General features: G+C 44.0%; 1 protein-coding gene across 5 annotated transcripts in view; it reads right to left on the bottom strand.

The window, feature by feature from the left end:
• Positions 1-20,368, bottom strand: part of ASTN2 (astrotactin 2) — an 886,721-nt gene that overhangs the window by 518,858 nt on the left and 347,495 nt on the right. For all 5 annotated transcript variants that reach the window (XM_066256387.1, XM_066256389.1, XM_066256388.1 and 2 more), the window contains one exon: positions 14,543-14,689. In XM_066256387.1, the coding sequence (XP_066112484.1) occupies positions 14,543-14,689 (147 nt within the window). The remainder of the gene's footprint in view (positions 1-14,542; positions 14,690-20,368) is intronic.

Raw genomic sequence — 20,368 nt, 5'->3', positions numbered from 1 at the left:
TCACATTAATTTGGATTCTAATAATTCTTGATGCTTGGAGGACGGAAGGATGGAGACTAAAAAGGCAACTAGAGCACTCCAAATGCCACCTTGATGATTTCACATTGTTTTGCAGCACCGCTAGGCCATACGTATGTGTTTGTTGTATAGCTGTATAAATAGATCTTATTGGGGATGCGAGGGTGGGAAGGAGGTGGGAGTCGGGGCTGGCTCAGTAGGATGATCAGGGGCAGGGGAGAGGCTGAGACCAATTCTGTTTAGCACAAACCAGTTTCACCAGATTCTCAAACAAATTCTATGAAGCAGATAACTCATCTGTCCAAGCCCAATGTATCCTTCAAGCTCAACTCAACCCCTACTTTCTCCCAGAATCCTTTGAGAGCTACCTCAGCGAGAATCACCTTCTCTTCTCCATCTCCCATTGCGTCTCGAATGCGGCGCTGGAAACAAGGCAAGCTTATGTCTCCTGGGCTGGAGACTGGTGGTAAAGAGTCCCACTCATGGTCAGACCATGCGATCTCATTTTGGATTTCAAAATTCAGTTGCAATAAGGATCATAACGGCAGTAACAATATTAAATGTCTCAGATGTTCTTTTTCTCATCTTGAATGGGAAGCAGATCTAAATGTACTGGGCTCCCACTCTATGTTAGACACTGTAACAAAATTTAAAGGCTACACAGGCAGAAGGAAGGGTCCCTGCCTGGAAGTAGTGTGTGGTTCAGTGGGCGACACCGAGGCAGACAGGTCATGTGCGGCATCGCCGGGTTGTGAGGAAGATGAAATGGGGAACTTTGGGAGCATGGAGAGGGGCCCCCAACTCCTCTGCAGGGCAGCCAGTCTCGGCTGAGTGCTAAAGCCCCAGGAGGCAGCAGTGAGGTGGAGTGGAGGAGAAAGAGGGTTTAGGCCACAGAAAAGAAAGGTTTATAAAGAAACAAAAACAGAACTGGGCCTGCAGGAAATGGCCCTATCATTTGACCAGATTGCAAAGGATAGGGAAATGACAAAAGATAAGGCTGTATGCAGGCAACCCCCCCCCTCCCCAGGGGACAAATAGGTTTGGTCTTAAGCTGAATTTATATGCAAGTGGGAACAAGTACATTTACATATTAAATGCAACTTAGACAGATGTTTGTCTTGACATGGTGTTTATTTTTACCTTTTCGTGCATATAAATACATAAACATTTTCAAACCTACAGAACCTATCTCGTTCATAACCGGGGGACTGCCTGTATCCTAGTTCCCATGTTCTACAACTTAGAAACCCCCAAGCTGCCTACTGTGCACCATGCCTACACCTCCCACACCACTGTACCCACATTCTCCTTCCTGAGGTAGCACAAGCTGTCATATTCAATTGATTCTGTATTTCAAATGTGATGCCAGCTCTTGGCCTCCGTTTGGGCCTCTGCTTCCAGGGCAGGTCCTGTACCCTGCATGCTAATGCTGCCATTGAGTTTCTGCAGGAAATGGCCACGCCCAGAGCCTCCATGCTCACGGGTCCCATCAGCACCTGTGTGGGGGCCGGGGACAGATTGCTGTCTCCATCCTCTGTCCTGGCTCTAATACTGCAGTGAGACACCACCTGAAATGTTATTCAAATGGTTCAGACCTTCAGGAGAGCAGTCTTCAGAGATCTAGGGGGTTAATTTTGCTCACAGAACACAGGAGCATCTCTTACAAATAATTTTCATCCAGGCAGGATGTGTAAAGGCCCTCAATCTTGTGTGCTCCTCAAGGCTGCTTGAAATTGTTTTCTTTCTTTTTTTATTCCCTACAGATACAGCCAAGAGGTGGGCGTCTAACTCTTGATGGCACCTAAGAAAGCTGGTGCATGAGCAGAACACGATCGGTAGCTAGCCCTGGAGTGTGTCTGCCGTGCGCCAGGCCCTTACATTGAACGATGGAATCTTCAGTCTGTCTGACTCAGAGTGCACTAGCATCCCTGTTTTTCAGAGGATGACGCTGCATTATGGGGAAGGTGAAGTTTGGATGTAAACCCAGGCACTCCGGTGTGGGTGTTCATGTGCTTAACCACCACACTCACGGCTGGGCGAAAGGCTGTTTATTTTGATGTCAGGAGTCACCAACCTCTCAAGGATCCCAGGAATTGAAAGCCAAGTAGTCTTTGACCCCTTCCCCTTCTCCACCCCTCCTTACAATTAGTTGCCAAATTTCCTTGGTTCTAGCTCTACAGGACTCCCTTGTCATTCACACTGCTGATACCCTTGTTCAGACATCATCACGTAGACTAAATGTAACAGCCCCCTGGCAGGCTCCCTGCCTTCAGCCTTGACCCCGTAAACTCTCCTTCCACACCGTGCGCCTTATTGAACACCACAAATCCTCATTGAACACCAAATGTTGACCGGAGATTTCACAGGAACAAGACAGCTACACTCTCTGCCCTTAAGGGCTTAAAGCGGCATTAGCAGGGGCTGGTGTTTACTGAGTACTGACTAACGCCAAGCACTGGCCAAGTGCATCCTTGGCAGTCACCCAACTGCCCTTTGAGGTGGTTTACTGTTCTCATGCCCATTTCACAGGTGAGCAGACTGAGGCTTAGAGATGAAATAACTAGCTCAATGTGACATAGCTAAGAAACATCCGAGCACGGTATTAAACCCAGAGAGTGTAATTTACAGCCGAGACTCTTAGACATCAGATAAGCAATTTTAATGCGCCGAGTGCCAAAAGGAAAGGTTGGGGACCCTATAACAGGAAGACCTAAGTGAGACGACGGGGGTGGTCATGGCAGTCATGCAGACAGAAACTATGTAGTGCCACAGAGTGCTTCCGGTTTGCCAAACATTCTACTAAATATTTGACAAATATTATCTCTTTCAATTTTCCTAAGAGGGAAGCTACTGTTATGACGCCTGCTGTACAGACTAAGAAACAAGCCGGAATGGTTAAGTAACATCAAACAGCTATGAATTCAAAGAAGCAGCATTTGAACTGGTTCTAGCAGATGTATCTGACACTACTGTCTGATATTTTAATTAACACCTTGCATTGCTTTTTCTACAAGCAACTGTGACCCCTCAACTCCTTTGTTTAACATCTTTCGGTGCTTTTGTGAGCCCCTACCGTCCTCCACAATGAAAGCCCAACACTGACATGCTCGCTCTTCCTGCCCGGCCCTCCCCTTTGTCCTGTCTGTGCCACAGGGAAGCCCAGGGGCTCTGGCTGCTCTCTGCTCCTGTCCCACCGTGGCTCTCCTCTGCCCTTCGCCTGGAACATCCCCTTCTCATCCTCACTCTTTCCAATTATCTCCAACAGAGCACACACGCCCATGCCCAATTCCTGCCCGTCCAGTTGCCTCCACTGGGACAAATCCTCTTGCCCCCTAAAGCTTATCACAGATCTTGTCCAATGGAAAGCACCCCAGGCTTCCCTGGCAACCTCGCTCACTCTTGTCTCTAGGCCCCACCTGGTCCAGATTACGATCTGTCTTCCGTAGTCTTTTGCTTTTATAGCTGCCCTGTCATTTTAAATAACGTAGGTGATCCCTTTGAGGGCACAATTAGCATTTGCGGGGCCCCTTTTATGGTATATTTTCATGTCGTTCTCTATTTCATCCTCATTACAGCCTGTGACACCGGGGCTAAGAGCTGTACTTTTATGGATGGTGAAATTGACGGTTGGGGAAGTGAGATGGCATGCCTGAGATTCACAGTTAGCAGGTGGAGGGATGCAGATTTGAACCTGAGGTTTTCCGATTCTAAGTCTCACACTGCTTGAGGGTTGACGGTGTCTGAGTTTGTTCTAGAATACGAGTCCTGGCATTCAGCAAAAGTCAGCAGGAAGCCTGAATGTATGGATTGACCGGTAAAGCCTAAATTGGCATCAGGGTTCAAGCAGAAGAGGATATGGGGTTCCGGGGTGTCCCAGGCTTTGGGAATGATTCCAGCTGAGGGTCAGCAGCCCCAGATCTGTAGCAGAGGCTCAGGAAGTCAGCAAGCGCTGCCAAAGGCCCAGGGCTGTGCAGCTGCAGACATATTTGGCTTGGGTAATCCAGAGGAGCGGCCGGGGTGGACACAGCCAAGTGGCAAGGCCCCGCTGGGCACCAGCGCCAGGATGGGGAGGGGGCAGCGAAGTGGGGAGAATGTGCAGAGAGGGGCAGAGAGGTAGGAGGGATGTTCAGGCTTTAATTATTCCTTCCATCTTATCACGTCCCCTCTGACTATGATGCATCCTTCCCCTCGCATACTGAGGACTGGCAGCCAAGATATTCAAGGTCCCTCGGCAGCTGAAGCAGGGAGCTGGAGTTGGGGAGGCCTTTTCCCACCACGGCCTGGCTACCCACCACTTCCTTTCTCCTCTGGCAGCCTTGGGAGCTTCCGGTCCCTGCACAGGCTTGGCTCTGATCCTTCTGTAATCCTTCTAAGCTTTCTTCAAATGGCAACTTGTGGGCTGTAAAAGGTTTGCTTAGCTGCCTCTGCTCCCAAGCTCCTTGCTCTGGGAGGCACCCTGACCACCGACCGGCCCAAACAAGAGGTGGAAGAGAGAGGGCTGGAGATGCGAGTGGGAAGGGTTGCATAAACACTTCGAAGGTCACGTCCATAATGAGATGAGTCAAGGATAACTCCGAACCCCAACAGTGCTCATTCTACTTGTAGAATGTGAGGGCAGGGAGAGATTTCAAGTACCATCTTGTTTCCTTCCCACGTTTACCACGGAGGAACCGAGGGCTGGAGATGTAGAGATGTGCCAGAAGTGACAGTGAATTCACAGCTGAGCGAGGACACAATCTCAGTCACTGGATTCTCTGTCTACCCCATTCTGTAGCTGCTAATTCACAATAATTCGTGTCAACCCTTTCCTGCCGGTGTGATGTTGAAGTAGCCACAGACATTCCTTGGCATTTAATTTCCTTTCCATTTAAAATGTACAGATAAAAGTGACGTGATTACTAGGGAGAGGGGGGCAGAGGGAGGGGAGTGAAGAGGGACAAACATACAGCGATAGAAAATCAGTTCAGATGCTATAGAGATGTTTACCTGATACCTAGGTGCTCTTATTGATCAATGTCATCCCATTAAATTTAATGTCTAAATTAAAAAAATGATAAAAACAATAAGAGAAATTAAATATGGATAATGCCTGGATCTACTTCATAAGGTGACATAATGACGTGAGATAATATTATACTTTGCAAGGCATACAGCATAGGGACGGTCACTTAGCTATGTTCTGTAAATGTTACCAATTATCAGTGTTGTTATTATGACAGTCCCAGGGAGGCTTGAATAGCAGGGTCTATGTGAATGCAGTGAAACTGTCCATGTCCCCTCTGAGAAGCCTGTCATCAGCCACCTCCAGGTAAATGTCAAGGGCCCTCAGCCCTAGCAGAGAAAGCATCTCCTCAAGACATCCTCTCCTTACAGTGCTCCCGATCTCCAGCCTGGGCTGCCCCTCCCCTCTGTTCCCACAGTCCCCAGTCCAACCCCCATTATGACTCTGATCACACTGCATTTCATATCTCACCTGCTTGGTGTGTTGCACTATCACCAAACTGGAGAAGGCCAGAGGTTAGGTTTTAGCCATCTCTGCCTCCCTAACCTCTGACCTTGGCACAGGTAAGATGCTGTAGTTGCATGCTACCTAACACCAGGTATACATATAGAGAAACACATCATAGGTAACTCATCACTGTGCAAACATCACTGTGTGCACTTACACAAACCTAGATGGTGCAGCCTACTACACACGTAGGTCATATGGTATATTATCATTGTATATGTGCACCGTTGTTGACAGTTAAGCTGAGCATGCCTATATATTTGTTGACCACAGGAAGGGACAGAAGAAGGAAGGGAAAAATAGATCCCAGGAACTATATATGACAAAGGATTAGTATTACTACTATTTTTAACTATTACATTTTCCTTCTAACCATGCTAAGCCTCCCTGAAGTTGTACCTTCTACTCACTTGGCCATAACCACTAGGACCTCTTTCCAACCCTTTCACTGTCTTCATAAAAAATCAAGCTATGAACAAACACAAAGGGAAAAGAACAATACTGTCATAACATACCTACACTCACACCTGGCCAAGGTCTTCCACATTCATCAGCACAGCAACAGTTGTTTGAGGCAAGGAGTATTAACATTGCTTTTGAATAAAAACTCTGGGGTTCAGGGGGTGAATTAACATCCCCAAGGTCACAAAACTATAAAGTAGAAGACCTTGGAACACTCACATCTCCTAGGCCACCAATCAATGCACCTAACCTCTGGCCCACGTTACCTTCTCTCTCTCGCAGCACCACACCACTGACTCAACCTATGCACCACGCACACACCAAGCCAATAATCATGGCATGGCTAACTTTGTAAGAGTCAGTGCAAAGTCTTAATGCATGGATTCACCAACAGAGCCCACATGGGAGTCAGGGTGCTCCATCTCATCAAACTTCCCATTCACCATTCTCTCCTTCCAGTCTTAAAATCAAAGTAGCTGTCTTCTCACAACAGCAGATCAAAAACTTTTTTTATATTTTTCTGAAGTGAGAAGCAGGGAGGCAGAGAGATAGACTCCCACATGTGCCCAACTAGGATCCACCTGGTATGCCCACTAGGAGGCGATGTTCTGCCCATTTGGGACATTGCTCCATTGCAACCGGAGCCATTCTAGCACCTGCGGTGGAGGCCATGGAACCATCCTCAGCACCTGGGCTAACTTTGTTCCAATGGAGCCTTGGCTGCGGGAGGAGAAGAGAGAGACAGAGAGGAAGAAGAGGGGGAAGGGGGAAGAAGCAGATGGGTGCTTCTCCTGTGTGTCCTGGCTGGGAATCAAACCCAGGACTTCCACACACTGGGCCAATGCTCTACTGCTGAGCTAACTGGCCGGGACTGGAAATTTTTAATGAGGAAAAAAAAATTACATTTCCATACCACTTTCAACCATCCTCTGCCCTTAGTTCTAGACACATATTTTTGGACCTGATTTGCAATCAAAACACAGAAATTAATCTCCAATTCTAGACGTCAAACTCAGTTATCCCTTTTGTTAAGAAGGAAAATTAGTAACAATTCATCCTGGTTGGAAGCCAAGCTAACATCTTAGCACGGAGTGTCATTAAAAATTCCAGCCCAACTGGCTGCTGTGATGTCTTTCAAAGCTTGAACACATTCAGTTGCTTAGCATGGGTTTCCAGGGTTTGTTCACCCTCAATTCCCTCATCGCTTTTAACCTGGGGATCCATGACTATTTAAGGAAGAAGGTTTGAAGCTTTTTTTCCCTTCCATGGTTTTGTGGATTTAGACTTTCCATAATGAAGAGGTTTGAGAAACAAAAACACCCAACAATTCCACTCAGGGAGGGTATCCACAGCTTCCTGAACCAGCTCCAAGTCATTGCTGAGCAAGTTGTCCACTGAGTACAAGGAGATGAAGGAGAGGGGAAAAGAGTTTTCCCAGTTTATAATTATGTTACCGGTCCCATTACAGATCTCATATTAATTCTGACTGAAACCCAGCCTTGCCTTCTCCCTGCACGCTCTCTCACGAATAGTTATTAAATCTGGGTTGGAGTTCAACCTATTCTTCCTGATTTCAGCATATTAATATGGTTTATTGGTATTTCATTGCCACCTCCCACCTGGGTGTTCTGAATCTCAGCTCAAATTATTTTTCCCCCTCTTCCTTGGCTCTGGGATAAAGCTTGTTTCATTTTGAATGTGGGGGGAGAAATGTGGGCCTGATTGAATTTTCTTATGTTTGGGGACGGAAACAAAATCCTAGGGGAGTAGAGTCAATCAGAGAAGAGGAGGCAGACTCAGATTTCTTACAAGGTCATCACATCCCCCCACCCACCATGAAGATATATCTTCTTAGGGCATCTGGTCTACCTGCCTGCCCTCTCTCCCTTTGTTTGTTTCAAAGACATACTTTATTATGTGTCTATTGTTTTTTTTTATTATTTATTCATTTTAGAAAGGAGAGAGAGAGGGAGGGGGAGAGAGGGGGGGGGAGGAGCAGGAAGCATCAACTCCCATATGTGCCTTGACCAGGCAAGCCCAGGGTTTCGAACCGGCAACCTCAGCATTTCCAGGTCAATGCCTTATCCACTGCACCACCACAGGTCAGGCCATTATGTGTCTATTGAGTAAGAAGCTCTGTCAGGTATCATGATATGTTAGGACATGAATAAGCTTTGGCCCTTGCCTTTGAGGAAGTTTAAGTCCAATCATTTCTTTTGGTGTGGACACTGTCCTAGGTGCAAAAGAAAGATACCTTCTGTCCTTATGGAGCTTACAATATGGTCAGAGACCTCAATATGAACTAAAGAAGTGTATGATTACAAATGGAAGTGAATGCAATCAAGCCACAGAGCAGGGCTGGAGGAGAACGATTCGAGAAGAACCACACAGAGGCGAGGGTATAAACATTAGAAGAGGTAAATCACTGGAGGGTAGATGAACTTTTTCCAAGAGAAACTGGAGAGAAGAGGTGGGGGGAGGCAGTGAGGACCACCTTTGCAGAGGCCCTGAAGCAGGAAGCAGCCAGGATATTTAAGGAACCAATGTAAAGAGGTGAGGCTAGAGAGCGGACAGCAGCCTGACCTTGTAGGTATGTTACCATGTTTCCCTGAAAATAAGAGCGTCTTATATTAATTTTTGCTCCTAAAGATGTGCTAGGTCTTATTTTCCCATGAATAACAATTCACATTTATTGTTGAACCAAAAATCAACATTTATTAATACACTGTAGCCATGTCATCACAAACTTCAGCACAACCAGCCAAACTCTGAATTCCATCAGGAATTTCTTGTGACTCTATTTCCATGTACAACAATTTACCCTGTTTCCTCAAAAATAAGACAGTGTCTTATATTAATTCTTGCTCCTAAAGACACACTAGGTCTTATTTTCAGGGGAGGCCTTATATTTCCAAGCTTGAAAAAAATTGAACTAGGTCTTATTTTCTGGGGGATATCTTATTTTCGGGGAAACAGGGTAAGAAGATTACAGGACATGTTAAGAAGTTCAGTTTTGGCCCTGGCTGGTGGCTCAGCGGATAGAGCATCAGCCTGGCATATGGATATCCCAGGTTTGATTACCGGTCATGGCACACAGAAGAGAGCATCTGCTTCTCCACTCAACCTCCCCTTCTCTCACTGTTCCCCTCCCACAGCCAGTGGCTTGATTGGCTTGAGTATGGCCCCAAGGTGCTGAGAATACTTGGTTGGAGCGCATCAGCCTCAGGTGCTAAAAATAGCTCAATACTCAAGATCATTGGCCCTAGATGGGGTTAGAGGGTGGATCTTGGTTAGGGCACATGTGGGAGTATGCCTCACTATCTTCCCTCCTCATACCTAAAACAAAACTAAACAAAACAAATAGTTGTTTCTATAGTAATAGCAAGTCCAATAAGAAGTGCGTGGGCAGTTTTATGGGAAGATGCAACCGTTGAAATTTTTTTTCTTTTAAATGATCAGTCTGCAGTGTTGAGAAAATAATGGAGGCATGCAAGATTTAATGCAGAAGGCCAGTTCTTAGAACTGTGACAGCTGTCCCAATGACAATAATTAAAGGTAGACTATGGGATTGTTAGAAAGGTAGAAGGACAGTTCTATGTAGTTTTCAAGGAAGAAGAGATTATTTCTGACTGGAGTTTTCTTTGAAGCAGTTTTGGGTTTTTGTTAAAGAACATTTTCTGGAGGAAGAATAAAATCAAATTAGGACTGAGAGATGGGTGAGGCTGCAATCTATGGAAATGAAGGAGAGAACTCCTGGTAGACAGTACTGTGTAGGCAAATGTATATAGAGAGACAGATACCAGGTAAGACAACCTATTTGTGTAAACAGCATTAAGTGTGTGCAAAGGAGTTAAGGACAAAGGAAGCAGAGGCCACACTGTAGAGCATTTTTACGCCTGATCATGGCCCATGGTGGTCAAAGGTCTGCAATCAACCCTGGGAATATGGGGTACAGCATGGGGAATGCAGTCAATAGAATTGTAATACCTATGTACGGTGCCAGGAGTGCACTGGAATTATAAGGGGGGATCACTTTGCAAATTATATAATTGTCTAAGCACTGTGCTGTACCCCTGAAACTAATATAAAATAATATTAAATGTCAACTAATTAAAAAAATAAATCAACCAGGATTCCAGAGAGGAAGGTGTCCAAGGAACTATTCTTTTTAGACAAGTTGCTTTGCAACTTGTGACTCGGCAGCCACCATCAGTGTGGTGTCATTCCCCCCCTCTAAGGGTTGGGAATACTCCTCCCATGTATTCAAATCACTGCAAACTAGCTCTGAAGGCAATTATGAAGCTCATTCCTCATTAAAGGCACAAAGCCTCAGATTAGCTCACACTCCTGGCTGAAAGACATGAATTAGGAGTGGAAGCATAGAAATGCAGACCAAGAGTCATTATACACAATTTTGTGTTCAAAAGCAACCACTCATTTGGCATATTAATAAATGAAGCCATCTAATGACGAACACTGCAACTTGATGATTTCTTAGGCTGGCAAGGAACTTTCGTTAGACCCCAATTCCTCAGTCATAGGAAACCGAGAAGACTTGAATATCACTTTAGGAAATCCCAAAACAGGGTGTAACAATTTAACATGACCTTAAAATAGACATTTGGGCATAAATATTTTGATGCAATGGGCATATCAACCTTAAACACACACACACACACACACACACATTGTGTGTTGGGGGGGTGGCGGTTAGCCAACTAAAATATTTAAGAGACATCCCTGGTCTTCACCCATTCCTGAGTCTCACTCCATTTCTGAGCTTAGGCAAAGAAAGGGCAACACTTAGAGAAGAGGTAGTAAAGAATAAACAGTCTGCAAGTCCTAAAAAATTAAGTGTTTTTAAAGTTTATATTCAGATAAAATGGCACTGAATCAAAATATCATGTACCCAAGCCAAATGCATTCCCTCACTTTTCTTCTACAGCTTCATAGAAATGTGGTCATCGATTCTCAAGAAATTCCTTATGACGGGGAACTCATTACCTTGCAATGACCCCCCTTACAATATTAAAAAAATATTATCCCAACTACTAACATTTCTACGATTTATTGAGCCATTACTAGGTCTCAGGTACTGAGCTAAAAGCTTTATGGGCCTTATTTCATTTATTCATCACAATAACTCCATAAGCTAAATAGCTATTATCCTTACCTTACAGATAATAAGGCTAAAGCTTAGAAAGTAAAGATATTTTCAGACTGAGGCTCAATCTACTCCCATCTCTGACCACCTCATCACCCATATAGTTCTAATTTTGCTTCCTAGGGATTTCCAGAACCTGCAGCCTTTTCAAAGAAAATAATAATTTTCCTGTTCATTTTTGTGGAAGTGTGAGGCATGGAAGGATCTTAGATTAGGGTATCAGGTACACTTGGGCTTTCACACATAGCTTCTTTTCCATGTGTTTATCTGACGGAATTATTTAACATCTCCGGGACCTGCCTTCTATGTACACAAAATAAGAATGCTAAATCCTGCCTCACGCTTCTTCTGGGACACCCGAGTAAGTAACATCATGTAAAATATTTTGAACACCACTATATTTACAATGCATATACTCAATAATATTAAGTTCACTTAAAATTCTAGGTTGCTTTAACTCCTATAGCATGATTCACCTCCACCCTTTCCTTAAGAGGTCGCAAGGTATCTGCAGTGTTTTTTCCAATATCATGACTACAGATCCTCTCCTTTGAATAAGTTCAAATATGTCATTCACGTTCTCAAAGCACAACTGCCAGAACAGAACTGAGAAGAAAAGAGCAGACAACTCTAGCTGTAGTCGTATTTGTCTACACTAGAATGGAACCATTTTCCCCACTTAATCTAGATAACCCACTCTTTTAAAAAGCTGTCTCTTTTACTGGTCAGAATATTGGGTGACTACATTCTGATTTAGATTAGGAGTCTCAAGGGATGCATGAACTAATGTGAGTTTTTAATAATAACCAATCTCCAGTCATTAATAATGTTACCAGCATGGCAATTTGACTGAAAACCCAAAACCAGGTGATTATGGCTGCTTTATTCATATTAGATCATTCACACTGTATTCAGTGCTATGGGCAACCACTGGACTTGTGTACTGAGGCAGTTCCATTAATGTGACATTGATAAAATCAACAATAGAAGAAACCAAAGCCCCTTATCAGGACTGCAAAAGGTCTCAAGAGTTTTTACATCTGTCAGATAGGAGGAAGGTAACACAGAGATATTGATACAGCTCTCAAACTTCTGTTAAGGGATCATCTAAAATTTTTATTGAAAACATTAATACTTGGGCTTCACTCCAAGAGAATATCATTCACAATTCTAGGGATCATCAGCCCAGAATGAACCAAATGCAGATGATTTATAGGCCACAGCTGAAAAGACAGTGCTATATTTAGCACGTTTGGATGCAAACCCAGTCCATCTCTTAACTGCGCTTAGCAGGGCAAAAAGCCACTAGTGACCTTGAGAAGGTTCAAACAAAGGAAGGGGAGACATTTGCCAAGGGCTTGAATGGGGGCTAAGTGGTAGTTATTGCTTTTGCCAGCAGGGCTCTGGACAAGTGCTATATAGTACTGACCTTTCCCTATAGTGGACAGTAAGTATCAAGTATAAGTATGTCATAACAGAAAGGCAGAATGGCAGAATTCATTTTCTCAAAGACCAGACAGACCCATTACTCAGCTCTACCCAATACTCCAGCACCATGGACAGCGCAATTCACAAGGCTGGCTAAGTGCTTTCTCCTCTAAGAATAATAGGCAGGCAGGCAGGCAGCTTTGCAGCTGGCTTAAAGATTCATGGGCAAAGGCGAGAACGGCCAAAGCTGTTTTGGCCATGGTCCATATCAGAGAAGCAAGTCACTCACTTGGCAATAGATGCGATACACAACAAAACGAGTATTTCAGTTCATGTTTGTATTATTCTATAGTCTCTGTTCTTAGTCATTAAATTATTTACCATGACATTGAGCAAGCAAGTTACTTAGCCTCTTAAGGCCTTCACTTATACATGCACTAAAATAAATATTGAAAATCTGAATGTCTCCAAGGCATTGCAGAGTTAGTGAGTAGTGATGAATGAGAATAAAATGTAAGGTCACATGTCTTCAGAAGTGGGAAAATTTGACCTTGGTATTGATTTTTCCAACCTCATTGTTTATCACTCTCATGATTGCCTCCCCACATTCCACCAGACCTAGGCTCTGGGCAAGTCTTCCAATCCCAGGCTCCATGAGATCGACTTATGCAGCTGCTTCTGTAGATAGCCTCCCTTCTTCCTCCCTCCACCATCCCTCTGCCATTTCCCACTCACATGTTTGCCCGTCTTAGGTTCACATATGATTTTTTTACATCCATCATGCATTTATTTTCTTGTTCACCCCTGATTAGATAGACATACACTAAAACTCTTGTTTTTGTTATAAGAAATATTAAACTTATTTGTAATTTAAATGAAAAATGAGTAAAGGCTCATTCCTTATGCTGAAGGAGGAGCAATCATTGGCTGTATTAATAGAAGTCTGGGTATTTCATGGAAAGGAGGCGAAGTTCCACTCTGAATGGAAAATACTGAAGGAATTTGCGCTAAATTCTGAATACCGTCACTTAAAAAGTTGGAGATAAAATTGAGTTACATTGAGATAAGGCTGACAAATATAGGGTTAGATTCTTAAAAGCATTAAATAGATATCCAATGGGGAAAGGTTTTCAGAAAAAAAAGAGGTGTTAATATGGTGGTGACCTCTGGGAGGGCCTACATTGGGAACAAGTTTAGAAAGCTGAGGTACTAGAAGTGTTTTATGGTTTGATCTGGGTGGACTCCTGTGTAAAAATTCATTAAGCTGCATACTTGAGCTATGCCTTCTTTACTGCATTTATGACCAACTTCCATATATTTGAAAACAGTAATGCCAAGTGAGAACAAGGGTTTGGAGTATGGAAAGGAGAACAACTTTCTGGAGGGCACTTTAGCAATAGATATCAAGCACCTTAATCAGTTTCTTGAACCATGCTTTGTAAATGATTATAGGGACTACGGTGTCTCATTAATTCAAATTAATTGAGCAAAGAGTAAATGGTAGGATATAAGGTACTCATAAAGTACATTTACAGGGAATGAGATATGAGTATTATTCAGAGCATTCAGGAAATTCCAGCAAAGCTCATACAATCTTCTCTGTCATACTCTTTAATTAATAAATATAATTTTGCATGTGTGGGGTGATTTTTAGTTTGGAAAAAAATCCACAAGCCTGATAAGAAACCTTAATCTCTCTGACAGAGCTGCATCTTTCTGTACTCACACTGGAATGCTTCCTTGATTTAATGAACCATACCCTTGCCCGTGGAAGAAAAGCAGTCTTTAGTTGCATTCAAATAATCCAGGACTCTAAATGGTAAGGGCCTCTTCCAGGACCTTTGAAGGCTCTTTTCCCCCTGTAATGTAATTCTAAGGTTGGGCCATGCCCAGAGGATATTTGACTAGCCAGAGGCAAGGTGCCCAGTAAATGTGGGGCATCTTCCATGCTCAGCTCTTACCGTCTGCAATGAAGTGCTCAGGCACATGTAGAGTCACCTTCACGGTGAGCGGACAGGACATCTGACTGCCACACACCATAGCCAGGATGCAGGAGCTCACAGCAATCAGCATCAGAGCCGTCTTGTTCACTGGGCTTTTCAGCAAACCTAGCAACACAAAGACACACAAAGACACCTAAGTCTATAAGGTGAGGGAATGGGGGCAGCATTGAGTTTAGAAATCTTGTTATTTTCCAAATGGGAAGCAAGAAAAAGAAACCATATTTTCCAGCCTCCGTGCTTGGAGTGACATCTCAGTGGCCCCTTGTTTGGTCTTTTTGTAACTCTCTGAAAAATGGGTTTATTCTTCTTTTTGGTAAAGACAAAAATTAATAGTTAAGCTTCCTGAAAATCGTGACAATTCTCATTCTTCCATTCCCAGTTAGCTGCTTATTCTTGATAATAATTAGATAATGATAAACTGTCCAATTTCCTTGGAAGCCAGTAGGAAGAGACCATTGTTGAATTCATAAGGTCTAGTGGAATGAGACTGGGCTTTGGAGTTTGACAATCCTGGGTTCAAATTCGGACAGTAGACCCTATGGCTCTGGGACCTGTTTGACCTCAGGACTTCAGTTTTCTTCTTTGCAGGATGAGGATAAGAATAAATAGTCCACAAGGACTATTTATTGTAATAATTACATGGAATCATATATATATATATACACACATATATAATGTCTGTTACCTAAAAGGATTTCCTTTTTAGAAATTAATAGAAGTTGAACACTTCAAATCAATTTCACAAGCCTTTACTGATCTCCTACTATGTGAGAAACACACACAACAGAGTAAGAATAGTTCCTGCTCTTCAGGAGCTCATAGGTTAGGGGCAAATGTAGGCTCATACACACCTAATGAGAATTCAAAGCAAGTTGTATTAAGAGCTCATAGAGAGGGTGTAGAATGGGGAGGGGAGTTTCACTTGGGAAAATTAAGGACAATTTCACAGATGCTATAGAATGAGTAAACTGGATCTGCATGGCAAGGAGACACTGGGCCGGGAAAAAAATCCCACAGGTTATGTCCTGAGCTTCCACTGTGATCATTCTTTTTTTCCCTTTCTTTTCTTTTTTTATTATTTTCCAAGTAGAGGAGGGAAGATAGCAAGACAGACTCCCATATGCACCTCAACCAGAATCCACCAGGCAATCCCCATCTGGGGCCATGCTCACAACCAGGCTAGTTTTAGCACCTAAGGAGGAGGTTTCGTGGGCCATCCTCAACATCCAGGGCTGTTGTGCTCAAACCAAGCCACGGCTGTAGGAAGGGAAGAGACAGAGAGAGAGGGAGAAAGAAAGGGTAGGGGTAGGGGTAGAGAAGCAGATGGTTGTGTCTCCCGTGTGCCCTGACCAGGAATCAAACACTGGGCTGACACTCTACCACTGAGCCAACCAGCCAGGGCCCCACTGTGATCATTCTTTAGGCATTACTATTCATATCTATTTTTTAGGTTTGGAATACCATTTTTAGAGCAATGTCTCCCAAATTTCTATTATCCACTGGGCTCTTCCTTGGAGCAAATCTTTATGCCCAAATCTCCTAGACATCTCCCTATGAATGTCCCATGGGCATGACAAAAACAAAACAAACAACACATTTAAAGCTGGACACATTATCTTTTGCTGAAAGTCTCCTCCTCCTTCTATTTGGCTCCCCAAATTACTGAAAGTACCACCATTTAAACTGGTCAGTAACATAGATGTCGTCTTTCAGTCTCCAGTCCTCTTCTTTTATAATATCTCAACAGCCACACAGTCTTATTTATTCTATGTCCTTAGCATTTTCACCTCTCCTATTTTCTTTCTGCTTGTGGGATGAGGGAGGAGTAGCCACATCTTCCCATCACATTCCCTGCTGGAAGCCCTTGATCTATTCGACAGCATCTGGCAAAGGGTATGATCCGTGTTGATCAGCCTGGCATCTGAAACCTTTCCTGACAGATTTTCCACTCAGACTTCCCGCTGCCCCCTCCCACGGGGCCTTGATGCTGGCAGGGTTGCATTACTACAGTGCCTCCACAATCAACACTCTCTGCCATGCTCATGTAGCACAGACGTGATTTCTTTTGCATAGAATTCCATCTGTTTCCTTATCCTACTATCACTCTTGAGATTAATAACACATATAACTTTCTCTCCCTTTAGGCAGACAAATTGCCTGTATTTGATGTGTTTCCCAAAATATCTTATTTAAACACTAGAGACTAGTAGCTAGATGGTCAACTTCTTGAGGGCAGACACTATGCCTTTCTGCCCACCACTGTATCCCAATATACATTGTATCCCTAGCACAGTGTCTCCCACATGACAGAATCTCAGTAAATGCATCATAATTCTCAGGGATAAAAGTAACAGTATGAGCAACCTGACACAGCTGATTACCAGTCAAAAGGCATGCCAACCATGAACAACCAACATTGCCAGACTGTTGGCTCCTAAGGGAGCAGGAGCCCATGTGACAGTCTACTTCGGGCGTTTTTGTACGATTATCTATTTTCTTAATAAACAGAGACCTGCTTCAGAGAAGAGATTCCATATTCACCTTCTTGATGTGTTTCCCTCAAACTCACAGCCTGGAACCTAGAAGTTGCTTAATTTAAGAATACAATTGAGAGAGGACAAGATGGCGATGGAGTAGGTGGACGTACCAACTTCCACCTCCCAGAACCAAAGTGGATTACAACGTAATTTTCAGAACCATAATCTGGAAAAACTAACTTTGGACTAAACTAAGAGGACTCTTCAACCAAGGAACACTGAAGAAGCCACACTGAGACTGGTAGGAAAAGCGGAAACGCGGAGAGGGCTGCCCAGCTCCCCAAAGCGAACAGCAGGTCGGAGAGACTCGCGTGGCGGGAAGTGAGTTTAGCAGAGAGGGGAGGGTCCTGAACCCCAGGAACAAAGCCTCAACCTGCAGCCCCAGAGCCTAGAAGAGGCATATGGACAGTATTTAGCTGGAAACAAGTCAGGATACTATTTGTGAGAAAGAGACAGATTTCTCAGACCCAGGATTCTTCTTAAAGGGACTGTGCAGAAAACCTCTCTCACAACCACTCACCTGAGGCTCCAGGGGACAGGGAGAGAGGAGAGGACCACAGCAGCAGGAAGAGAGTGTAATCTAGGAGGCACAGGGAGAAACACTTTGAGAGATAGCCACCGTAACCCCTGGGCTGAGTCACTCCCCAAATCTGAAGTGAATATTTCCCCTGGAAACAGCAATACCAGCAAAGGGAAGCAGGACACCAGCCAAACAAGCTCTCAGGGGTACTTAGAGGAGAGTCACCTAGAAGGAGGGATCTTTCAGGACTACAGTATAAAGTGTTAGGGTCTGAGCTGCAGCACCCCCACCCATATGACTGAGGGCTCACTCAAGGGCGGGCAGCAGTGGGACATGGAAGTGCGCCTCTGTCGGCAAGGGCGGAAGTCGGCTGGCCACAACTGAGGCCCAGGTGTGAGCTTGGTCTTGCTCAGCTGTGGCAGAGGGGATGTGTGAAAGTGGTCAAGCCCAGCTGCAGGCTGCCTGCAATCCAGCCTGCAGGGGGAAGGGCGGAAGCCCCAGAAGGGGCAGAGATGCACCCTTGAGCAAGGGCGCAGGAGCGCAGCCTCACCCAGCTTGCAGGAACCAAGGCTTGTGGCCTAACATGGGAGCTGGCTCCTCCCACGGGTGTGGAGCGAAAGCCCAGAACAGGCAGAGTTCTGAGACTGAGCGAGGGCATGCAGCCCACCCAGCCTGTGGAGCTAAGGCTTGCAGCCATTCCACGAGTGGACTCCTCCTGCAGGGGTGGGGCGAAAGGCCAGAATCAGGCAGAGACCCACAGCTGAGCAAAGGTGCTCACCCCTGCCCTCAGGGCCAAGACTTGCAGCCGGGCATGGTGCATAACCCCATGGGAAGGGTGGGGGTGTGGCAGGGAAAAGGCCAAGGCCACCGAGGCTTGTACACCCAAGCACGTGATCACAGCCCCTCCCATGAAGGAAAGGCGGAAACCACAGCAACACCCCCAGTGGGCTGGCACTGGCAACTACCATACCCGAGCACCCTAGGCAGCAGCAGCAAAGAGGGTGGCAGGCCTGCAGAAAGACCACACCTAGGAAACACAGAGGCCACATCCAGTGGACTCCAGTGGCCAAAACCTTCTTTTACACAGACAAAATGAGAAAGCAGAGAAATGCAACACAAATGAATCAAGAGAAATCCCCAGAAAAGGACCTGAATGAGTCAGATATAACCAAATTACCAGATGCAGAGTTTAAAATAACTATTGTTAGGATGCTCAAAGATCTTAGAACAACAATAGATGATCATTGTGTTCCTGCTATCACCATTGCAGGGGCCTCCCTGATCCTTGCCCTTCATGGAAAAAGCTGGTTTTCTACTTTTCCTTTGTCTTCTCTTGTGGTTTGCCTGTCTTGATGAGACACCAATAAACAGGATAGCGCATGAAAAAAAAATAGATGGTCATTATGAACACCGAAATAAAGAGATATCAAATATAAAAAAAGGATATTGAAATAATAAAAAAGAATCAGTCAGAAATGACAAATCCAATATCAGAAATAAAGAACACAATGGAAGGAATTAAAAGCAGGATGGATGAAGCTGAGAATAGAATCAGCAAGTTAGAGGACAAGATAAATGAAGGCATGGAAGCAGAGCAGAAAAAAGAAAAGAGACTCAAAAAGTTTGAGGAAACTCTAAGAGAGCTCTGTGACAATATGAAGAGAAATAACATCTGCATCATAGGGGTTCCTGAAGAAGAAAAGAAAGAACAAGGGATAGAGACTTTGTTCAAACATATCATAGCTGAAAACTTCCCTCAATTAAGGCAGGAAAACATCTCACAAGTTCAAGAAGCACAGAGAACTCCATTAAAGAGAAGCCCAAGAAAATCTACAACAAGACACATCATAATTAAAATACCAAAGCTAAGTCATAAAGAGAAAATATTAAAAGCTGCTAGAGAAAAAAAGGCTATCACCTACAAAGGAGCTCCCATAAGGATGACTTCTGACTTCTCAACAGAAACACTTGAGGCCAGAAGGGAATGGCAAGAAATATTTAAAGTAATGCAGAACTAGAACCTACAACCAAGACTACTTTACCCAGCAAGGCTATCATTTAAAATTGAAGGAGAAATAAAAAGCTTTCCAGGCAAAAAAAACCCTCAAGGAATTCACTACAACCAAACCAATGCTGCAAGAAATGCTAAGGGGCCTGTTGTAAACAGATCAAAGGAGAAAAAGAATTTAGGAAAAGAAGAATACAGTTTTAAAGAATAAAAAGGTAATAAACAACTACATATCAATAATAACCTTAAATGTAAATGGATTAAATTATCTGATCAAAAGACATAGGGTAGCTGCATGAATAAGAAAACAGGACCCATACATATGCTGTCTACAAGAGACACACCTTTTTTTTTTTTAATTTTATTTATTTTTAATGGGGTGACATCAGTAAATCAAGATACATATATTCAAAGATAACATGTCCAGGTTATCTTGTCATTCAATTATGTTGCATACCCATCACCCAAAGTCAGATTGTCCTGTCACCCTCTATCTAGTTCTCTTTGTGCCCCCCCCCCCGCCCCCCTTCACCTATCCATCTCCCCCCTCCCCCGTAACCACCACACTCTTATCAATGTCTCTTGGTCTCACCTTTGATGTCCCATCTACGTATGTAATAATGCAGTTCCCTGGTTTTTTATGATTACTTATTTCACTCCGTTATAATGTCAAGATCCCACCATTTTGCTATAAATGATCCGATGTCATCATTTCTTAT

Source organism: Saccopteryx bilineata, chromosome 2, assembly GCF_036850765.1.
Source record: "Saccopteryx bilineata isolate mSacBil1 chromosome 2, mSacBil1_pri_phased_curated, whole genome shotgun sequence".
Classification (NCBI taxonomy): Eukaryota; Metazoa; Chordata; class Mammalia; order Chiroptera; family Emballonuridae; genus Saccopteryx; species Saccopteryx bilineata.
The sequence above is the reverse complement of the archived record's forward strand: the minus strand, read 5'-3'. Positions and strand labels throughout refer to the sequence as shown.